Here is a 9,754-nt window from a genome sequence, read left to right as displayed (position 1 = left end):
AGCTAACATCTGTTGCCAGTCTTCCTCTTCTTGCTTGAGGAAGATTTTCCCTAAACTAACATCTGTGCCAATTTTCCTCTATTTCGTATATGGGACTCTGCCACAGCCTGGCTTGATCGGCGGTGTGTAGGTCCGCACCCGGATCTGAACCCGCAAACCCTGGGCCGCCGAATTGGAGCATGCAGACTTAACCACTATACCACCAGGATGGCCTTCTCTCTCTGAGTAGAGCTTGTTGCTTTGTGTACTGCCCACGTGCTAAAAGAAAAAGGACAGCTATCCTCATCTCACAATGAGTGTTTGTTTAGTCTTCCAACTGTTTTTAGAAATATATTTCGTTCTGGTCTTGAAAAGGAGTTTTCATGATTTTGAATAAAGAAACCAATCTGCATGGTTCTCATTATCATGACACCTAGACTCTTACAAAGTGAGGTAATTATCTGGGGAAAAAAATGTTGGGAAACTCTAGTTAATGATCAACCAAACATATACTGTAAGCCTGTTCCAGATGATGTTAGATAACTGTATCTCTGTTGATTAAAAGTACATAGAAATGAAAAATAAAATACTGTGCATAGCTTGATAGTGGTCTCTATGACACGTCATTGATATCCTTTTATTTCATTTTGTTTGTTTATTTTTTGCTGAGGAAGTGTCGCCCTGAGCTAACATCTGTTGCTGATCTTCCTCTTTTTTTTTTTTTTTGACTGAGGGAGATTAGCCCTGAGCTAACATCTGTGCTAATATTCCTCTATTTTGTAGTTGGGTCACCACCATAGCACCACCAAGTTCAGTGGTGTAGGTCCTCACCCAGGATATGAACCGAGGAACCCGGGCCACCGAAGTGGAGTGTGCCAAACTTAACCACTATGCCCAGGCCTTTGGCCCCCACTATTTCTTTATCAATACCACATAACTTGTAACCCACAGGCATTTACATTATTCAAAATAATAGTGCCCAGCCATCGAATGAAGTATTTTTATGCATATTTTAGGGAAGAGGAGCTCCAATATATTTAGTAAATAGCCCAAGGTCACAGAGTAGGAGGCTGAGCTGGATCTAACTCCCAACTCTTCTCTTTTTGTTAATATTAACCGTATGGAAAGCAAATACTCAAATAGCTCTGGAGTGAACTTTGCTAAAAAGCAGACCATCTTAAAACCAAACAACTATGGGAATCTGAATCACATAAATACGCCTGAGTATACATGACGGACTCCTTCTGTTGTGCATTCTGAATTCTGCATTTCTCCATATCTATAAGGATTTTATACAAAGATTTCCTGATAGGGACATCATTGTCCCCAATCTGATGTCAACATTTTGCATAACTTGGAATCTTCAAAGTAGAGTGTTGGAACGCAAATACTGTGGTATGTTAGTAAGTCCAGGAGGATTGGTCACATAATTAATTATGTTATAAATGATAACATTAAAAAAATGTAGTAAGTCATCTCTAAACTTCAGTTTCTTCATATAAATGAGGATAACATTTACTATGTAGAATTAGTGTAAGGATAAAATGAAATAATATATGTAAAAAGCTCCTAGCACAGTATCTAACGCAGGCAAATTTAAACTGGAAGGGAACTTAAATAGCATCTAACCTTTCTCCTATTACAGATGAAAGTAATGAGGGCACTAATCCTAGTTCAACATTACTCAGCAACAAGTAGCCAAGTCCAGATAGGAACTAAGCTCTTCTAAGTTCAATGGGCTTTCCACTACACCAGCAGTTCTCAAAGACTGGCCAGAGACCCCTGGGGTTCCTGAGTCCCTTTCAGGGACTCCATGAGGTCAAAATTAATAGTACTACTACGATGTTAGTTGTCTTTTTCACTCTCATTCTCTCATGAGTGTACAATGGAATTTTCCCAGAGACTACATGATGTACAATGATATCAATCTCTGAACGCTAATGGAATGTGCTTGTGTATTATTATGTCTTCTAGAATTTTTTAAGGTAGTAGATCCAAGGCTGTGGTTCTCAAAGTGTGGTCCTCAGATCCCTGGGGGTTTCTGAGAATGTTTTTTTTTTTTGTTTTTTTGTTTTTGTGAAGATCAGCCCTGAGCTAAGATCCATGCCAATCCTCCTCTTTTTGCTGAGGACCGGCCCTGAGCTAACATCTATTGCCAATCCTTCTCCTTTTTTTTCCCCCTTTTTCTCCCCAAAGCTCCAGTAGATAGTTGTATGTCGTAGTTGCACATCCTACTAGTTGCTGTATGTGGGACACCGCCTCAGCATGGCCGGGCAAGCGGTGCATCGGTGTGCCCCCAGGGTTCCAAACCCGGGGCCACCAGTAGCAGAGGGCGCACACTTAACGGATAAGCCAGGGGGCTGGCCCGCACTGAGAATCTTTTAAGAAGTCTGTCACATCAAAATCATTTTCATAATAATACTAGAATGTTATTTGCCTTCACTGTGTTGATATTTGCACTGATGGTGCAAAAGCAAGCTTGGGGGGCAGGAAGGATGGATGGGAGGATAAAACTGCTGGTACTTTGTCACTAACCAAGGCAGTGCCACCAAATTGTACTAGTAGTCACTGTATTCTTCACCACCATGCACTTGCATTAAAAAGTAAAACATCAGTTTCACTTAGTGTCCTTGATGAAGCAGTAAAAATATTAATTTTAATAATCTTAACTCTTCAGTATTTATCTTTTTAATACTGTGTACAACACGGGAAGTACACATTAAGCACTTCTGCTACATACTGAATTACGATGGTTGTGTAGAGGAAAAGCACTTGTGAGAATGTTTCAGTTGCATGCTGAACTAACTTTTTTCATAGAACACTATATTCACTGGAACGAATGACTGACAAATTAAGGTTATTCAAACCCGGGTATTTGGCAGACATTTTCTCAAAAATAAACTAAGTGAGCCTGACACTACAAAGAAAGTAACTGACCGTATTTGTTGCCAATAATAGAATTTGAATAATCATGCAAAAATCTGAATTTTAAAAAACTTGTATCTGCCACCAAGAGCTTGACAGCTTATCAATACTTAACTTTTCTGATGACATCAGGGGTGATATTAACAAATGTGATTGATGCTTAATAATGAAATGTGTGAACATATGGAAGATTTGTTTAATTTAGTGAAGCAGTATTTTTCAAGAGATCAATGCCTGATATTACAAAATCATATACAGGAAAATATGCATTTAAGTTGCAATCAAAACCAATGAATTTTAACATAACAGAATATGAAATGTTCATTGATGTGGTTTCAGATTCCAAACAGCATATAACCTTTAAAAACCCACCACTTGTGGTGTTTTGGTGTAGTATCAAAAAAGAATAACCATGATCAGCTGAAAAGCCTAATAAAATACTTCTCAATTTTTATTAGTAAATAGGGGTAGATACAAACAACAATAAGCAAAAGCTCTTTAAGGTCCTCACTGAATTTTAAGATTGTAAAAGTGCCCTAAGACAAAAAGTTTGAGAACTGCTACACTACGCTCTGCTTAGCTAATTAACAGGCAGAAGAGGAGGAAATACCCCAACCTTATCTGAGCTACATATACATTTTATAGTTATTTAAACACAAAAATAATTTCACATATATTTTGAATTAAGATATTCCTAATATATACCGTTGCTTATTCAATTTATCTGACAAAGTAAATACCACCTGATGGCAAATTTAATTATTTTAATAACTTCAAAAATATAACATTTTTTAAAATTAAAAAATGCTATCCAAGTACAGATGGTTCCTTAAACCTCCCCTAACTCAATCAGCTTTGCAAAACCGTTGTTCTTGGCAAAGTCACTGCTTGACAATGTATAGAACTTTCTCACTGGAGACAAACTCTTCAAAGATCCCAAATGATGTACCGTGCGCGTGAGTTCGACTCCACCTTCTACGCCCGTCGTCAGCGAGCAGAAAATCTTAACCGGAGCGAAATCCTAACGCTCAGCGGCCTAACGGGAGAGGATTTCTAACGCTCAGCACCCAACCTTAGCTTAGCGCGCAGGCCCCGCGGCGCAGACGCGCCCCAGCGCCTCAGAGAGCGAGTGACATCTGACGCTCGCACGTCCTCTGCGTAGCCCTTCGGACGCGCCGACTGGCTGACGCGGCTAGGAGCGAGGGCGCGACTGGCGGGCGGCCGCTCGTCCCACCACCCCCCGCGTCTTCAGGCGCCCTCCTTCAGGTCGCCTCAGTGGACGAGCCTCCCCTCAGCCGCACAAGGAGCACCTGCGTCTTGGCCTCTGGGGGCCCCGCGGCCTGGGGCCCGGGTTGGCGGCCCTGCGAACGCAGGGTGTGGCGCCACCGCGTGACCGTGACGTCAGGCGCGGGCAGGCGCGCGATTGGCCGACGAGCATGTGGCGCGCTCTGGCGCGGGCGTGGGCGGTTGGGCGCTCGGCGCCGGGGGGCGGGGCCTGGGGGCGGGGCCAGCGTGAGGGGCGGAGGCGCGCGGCGGCCGGCGCTCAAGTAAGCGAGTCTGCGGCGGCGCGGGAGCGCGCGGATAGCCGTCGTCTGAGGTACGGAGCCTGGCGTGGTGCTGTGGGGCCGCCACGGCGGAGGGCATGGGTGCCGGGCCGCGTCATGGGGAACGGAGAGACGGTGGTTGGGGAGTGGGCGAGCAGTTAGGTGGGGAGACGGAGCAGGACGGGCTCTGAGGCAGCTGCGGGAGCAGGGTGAGTGTCCGAGCGCAGGGTCTGGCCCGCAGAATCAGCGGGGGCGCTGAGGGGCAGCGGCCCTGAGCCCGAGGGGAGGCGGCGCGGGGCCGGCGGGCTTCCTCTCCGTGCGTCCCCGGGACGCGGGCGCTGTCCCTCACGCCCCCCCGCCCCCCGCAGCGTCCTAGGACGGACGGGACGCGCCGCAGCGATGCCCGAGATAGACACCGACCAGCTCGACAGGCAGCAGGTGCAGCTCCTGGCGGAGATGTGTATTCTCATTGACGAAAATGACCACCAAATTGGGGCAGAGACCAAAAAGAACTGTCACCTGAACGAAAACATCAAGACAGGTATTGTTTGCAAGGATCGTGCTATCAAGTGAGGCGCTTCCGGCGGCTGAGGAGAGCGCCCTGGAGAGCAGAGGAGAGGCGGCTTCTCCCCAAGTCCTGCCGTCTCCTGGCTTCCCGTCGGTGGAGTGGTGTCCGAGTCCGTCCACCCTGCTGCTGCCTCCGCTTGGGGGCTGTTCCTCTCCGCTTCGTGTCTCGCTCGGCGTCTCCGGGGGGCGGGGGGTTCTGGCTTTGTGCAAGAGGGGGTGGACTCATCTGGGGGGTGGCGCCGGTCACTCCCTGAGGGACGGAGACACCTGCGGTCCCCGCCCCCTCAGGAGCAGGCTCACCGGGCCCAAGGGGGTATCCCCGAGGGGGTGGTCGGCGTAGCAGAGCCGGCCGACAGCAGCGTTCCTTGCACTTGGTGGCGGACCTTCTGGCTGGGGTGCCCGAGCTCGTCTCCATCACAGCCATGCACAGACTCGCTCAGTAGACGATGACGGAGAGAAACAAAAATGGCAGCCAGTTACTAATATTCTGGACCCCAAGTAGAGAATCGGGCAAATAACGGTCAAAACTAAACTAATCGTATATGTTTTGCTTTCAGGATTATTGCATCGAGCTTTTAGTGTCTTCTTATTCAACACTGAAAATAAGCTCCTGCTACAACAGAGGTCAGATGCTAAAATTACCTTTCCAGGTTAGTGTGCTTAATATACAGTATTTTCTTGGGACCTGTAGTTAATTTGACTCTGCCACGTGGAACTTCCTGGTAGCCAGGATCAAAAAGGGAAATCCTGTGAATACCATAATTTCATATTCTACATAAAAGAAGCTTATACAATGAGTGCAACCTAATAAAACAGCAATAAAGGATAAGAACTGCTAGGTGTGTATATATGCACATATATTTATAATTTTTTAAAAATCTGTATCATACACATTTTGATCTCTTTGGTTAGAAAGACATTAATAAAGAACTTATCTACACATGTCTTTCACAAGATAATTACAGATGGCCATTGTAATTGATTTAGAAATCCTCAAGTATCATTTTGTTTATTTTTCTGTTACTTTTAAAACTTTAAAAAAAAAACCTGATCTTTAGACCTCCTTTGAAGAAAAATTAATCTCTGTGTATATTAACACGTTCCAGGTTGTTTTACCAATACTTGTTGTAGTCATCCATTAAGTAATCCAAGAGAGTGTGAAGAAAATGATGCAATTGGAGTAAGACGAGCAGCACAGAGGCGTTTAAAGGCTGAGTTAGGAATTCCCATGGAAGAGGTAACCTGCACAACCATACAAACTGAAATCTTGTTTAGATATCTAAACATACATTAAAACTTTTTTGTTTGTTTGTTTTTGTGAGGAAGATCAGCCCTGTGCTAACATCTACCAATCCTTCTCTTTTGCTGAGGTAGACTGGCCCTGGGCTAACATCCATGCCCATCTTCCTCCACTTTACATGGGACCCCGCCACAGCATGGCCTGACAAGCGGTGCGGCTGGTGCGCGCCTGGGATCCGAATCCGGGGCTGCCAGCAGCAGAGCGAGTGCACTTAACCTCTGCGCCACAGGCTGGCCCCGTTAAAACGTTTTTAATAAAGTTTTAAATTCAGCTATAGGTCTCTGCTTTGTAACCTCGAGTTATTAGCCCCAGACAGCACCTTGAATAAAGATTATTTGAACTTTTATTTCTTAATATTACATGTCAGAATTTGGTCAGTGCTAAAGTAGATTGATCTGTTAACCAGTATATAAAGTAGACTATTTTTATAATTGATCAGATCAAAGATGAATATTTTCTTGTGGAATACCTTACGAATATTAACTACAAATCTGATTGGGTAAATTGAAATAATCTTTTTTTTTTTCTCCCCTGGTATTGTCCCCTTTAAATAAGACCCGAATGAATAAAGTATCTCTCATCTTGTTAAAGTGGTAAAATTTTTTTCTCCCAAAAAGTAATATTAAAATATGAAGGAGATAGTAATATTAAATCAAATTACTTAATGTTACTCAAAATGTAATATTAAGATATGAAGTCACACTTCTAGTTTGAGTGACTGCTTTTTTAAAAAATATAAATGAATAAAGTCAAATTATTTTTGGTCCTATGGAAAAAAAGTTCAGACACTTGAAACTATGTAATAATGATTTCTCTGTATCATCAATAGGAGATTAATATTTTAAAAGTTCTAATTCTAAAACTATAGTTCTGTTGTTCAAGATGTTACTGAAATGTGGTGGGTTAATTTAGATTACTTATTTTGTTGTTGATGTTTTTGTTTTATTTTCCTCCTAGGTTCCTCCAGAAGAGATTAATTATCTAACACGAATTCACTACAAGGCTCAATCTGATGGTATCTGGGGAGAACATGAAATTGACTATATTTTGTTTGTGAGGAAGAATGTAACTTTGAATCCAGATCCCAATGAGATTAAAAGTTATTGTTACGTGTCAAAGGAAGAACTTGAAGAACTTCTGGAAAAGGCAGCCAGTGGTGAAATTAGGATAACTCCATGGTTTAAAATTATTGCAGAGACTTTTCTCTTTAAATGGTGGGATAACTTAAATCATTTGAATCAGTTTGTTGACCATGATAAAATACATAGAATGTGAATGTGGAGATAAATGATTAGTGAAGTACTGAAAAATTTCTGTACTTAGTAAACTTAGAAAGATTTTTTTTACTTTGGTTCCCCATTAGGAGAACTCTCGTTTGAAACATGGATACTTTACAACTAGTATTTGTGTGGAAAATACAACCAACTTCTTAATTTTATATCACATAACCTGTATGTGTGCACTGCTATTTGTAAAAGACATTTAGGAGAGGTTAATGTAAAAGAGAGAGCAAAAAAACTTAATTTAACCTGTCTAAATTTATGGGCCTGACAAATTTGAACAAATAAGTGAAGCTCTTCGTTTTTGATATGTTGTGATAAACATTTTCAGAACACTTGTGGAGCACTCTGCTCTTTCCAGGCTCTTTGCGCTTTGCTTTATATATCATTAAATTTTTATCATAGTCTAGAAAAATGTGCAATGGAAACTATCTGCTTAGCTACTTTGAAACAATCTATATTACCTTTCCATATTGACAGATTAAACTAGTAGAGCAGGTTCAAGGGATCTTAAGTGGTATATATCCTGATTTCTATCATTCTAAGTTGGTTTTGTGGTTTAGTCATTCTGGAAGTATCATTTTGATACTTAAAGTCAGACATTGCTTTTGGTAATGATATTGGTAGATTCAATCTTTTAAACAGTCTGTGAATTAGCAAAGTCTGTTTTCAGAATTACAGTGGACAGGCAGACTAGTTGTAAAATGAAAATTGAGTTGACTGGGTCATACTCTACAACAGGGTTTCTTAACCTTGGTACTGTTGCCATTTGGGCTGGATAATTCTTTGTTGTTGGGGTTCATCCTGTGCATTGCAGGATGTTTAGCAGCATCCCTGGGTTCTACTGCCTGAATGCCATTAGCATCCAGAGAGCTCCCCCATGACAGCTACAATGACACCAGATGCCAAATGTCTCCTGGAGGGCACGGTCACCCCCATTTGAGAACCTCTGTTCTATAAAGTCAGGCCCTATTGTAGGGGGAAAAAATTAACAGAAAGGCTAATTCATGTTAAATAGATTTGAGTTATGGAATATGTGTATATTAATATTTAAATTGTACCTTGACTAATGCACTTTTTAAAACTTGCCATAGATAGATTTCTCAGATTTGATGTCTTAAGACAGCGATGTTAGCCTTGAATGCTGTATGATAATAAATAATGAAGAAAAAGATAAAAATTGTTTCTTCCAAACTAAATATTTTATAAATTCAATAGAAAAGTCCCTTTCTTGTTAACCCTGAGCAATTAATTTATAATTTCTGGCAAGACTGTAGCAAGTATTAATTTTATTGAAAAGTAAAAATTAAAAAAAAATTACCACATTTTAATAGTGTTGTCCAGTTTGTTAAAATTTTAATACGATAATAAGTTAACCTGGCTATGGTAGCTTAAACATTATGAATCCCATATAACTTCAAAATGCATTTATAATGTTATTTCTAGTTCATTAGTTTTCTTTTCTAGAAAGTCTTAGGCTGAAAGCCACACATAACTAGTTACTCAGTAGCTACAGTGGCTCGTGGTTGCCATATGGGACAGTGAAGCCTTAGACCACTACCTGGCACTTTGCAAGTACTCAGCAAGTGTTAGATATTACTCTTATATTACTAGAATGCCCCTCCAAAACATGTAAGTATGAATGTTGTTTGACATGATGAACTCTTTAGGACTCCATCTTTTTAAAGCCAATTGAGACTTGAAAAAATTTTTATCTTAAACTATTTAAAATTCATAATCTCTTGGGGGCCTGCCTGGTGGCTTCGCTTTGGCGGCCCTGGTTTTGCAGGTTCGGATCCTGGGCGCGGCCCTGTGTACTGCTTGTCAGGCCTTGCTGTTGCAGGCATCCCACATATAAAGTAGAGGAAGATGGGCGTGGATGTTAGCCCAGGGCCAACCTTACTCAGCAAAAAGAGGATTGGCAACAGATGTTAGCTCAGAGCTAGTCTTCATCACCAAAAAAAAAAAATTCATAGTCTCCAAAGTATATAACTGTTTGATGCCGGGCAAACCATTGGCATCTCTTAAGGCCCAGGGGTTGCCTTCTATTAAAATCTAGATGATGCAGAGAACAAGAGCAAAGGAAGAGATTGTGGGAGGAAGGAGAGCATATTATTTTCTTACTTGGCCCTAGCCGATGAGGAGAGGTATAGATGAAA

At 41.8% G+C, this 9,754-nt stretch overlaps 1 protein-coding gene across 1 annotated transcript; it reads left to right on the top strand.

The window, feature by feature from the left end:
• The first annotated feature begins 4,445 nt into the window (after positions 1-4,445).
• Positions 4,446-8,920, top strand: IDI1 (isopentenyl-diphosphate delta isomerase 1). The gene is made up of 5 exons (XM_058532336.1): positions 4,446-4,501; positions 4,817-4,989; positions 5,573-5,665; positions 6,122-6,252; positions 7,273-8,920. Exons 2-5 carry the CDS (start codon positions 4,848-4,850, stop codon positions 7,588-7,590), a joined length of 684 nt encoding a protein of 227 aa, XP_058388319.1. The 5' UTR covers positions 4,446-4,501; positions 4,817-4,847; the 3' UTR covers positions 7,591-8,920.
• Positions 8,921-9,754: the final 834 nt, after the last annotated feature.

This window comes from Diceros bicornis, chromosome 36 (assembly GCF_020826845.1).
Source record: "Diceros bicornis minor isolate mBicDic1 chromosome 36, mDicBic1.mat.cur, whole genome shotgun sequence".
Lineage (NCBI taxonomy): Eukaryota > Metazoa > Chordata > Mammalia > Perissodactyla > Rhinocerotidae > Diceros > Diceros bicornis.
Note: the sequence above shows the minus strand (reverse complement) of the source record. Positions and strands in the feature narration are given on the sequence as shown.

Bases quoted from the DNA above. Each gene is read 5' to 3' on its own strand.
- IDI1 (XM_058532336.1), top strand. From the start codon at position 4,848: ATGCCCGAGATAGACACCGACCAGCTCGACAGGCAGCAGGTGCAGCTC. The intron at 4,990-5,572 runs GTATTGTTTGCA...TTTTGCTTTCAG, and splicing joins GAACGAAAACATCAAGACAG to GATTATTGCATCGAGCTTTT. The intron at 6,253-7,272 runs GTAACCTGCACA...TTTTCCTCCTAG, and splicing joins TAGGAATTCCCATGGAAGAG to GTTCCTCCAGAAGAGATTAA.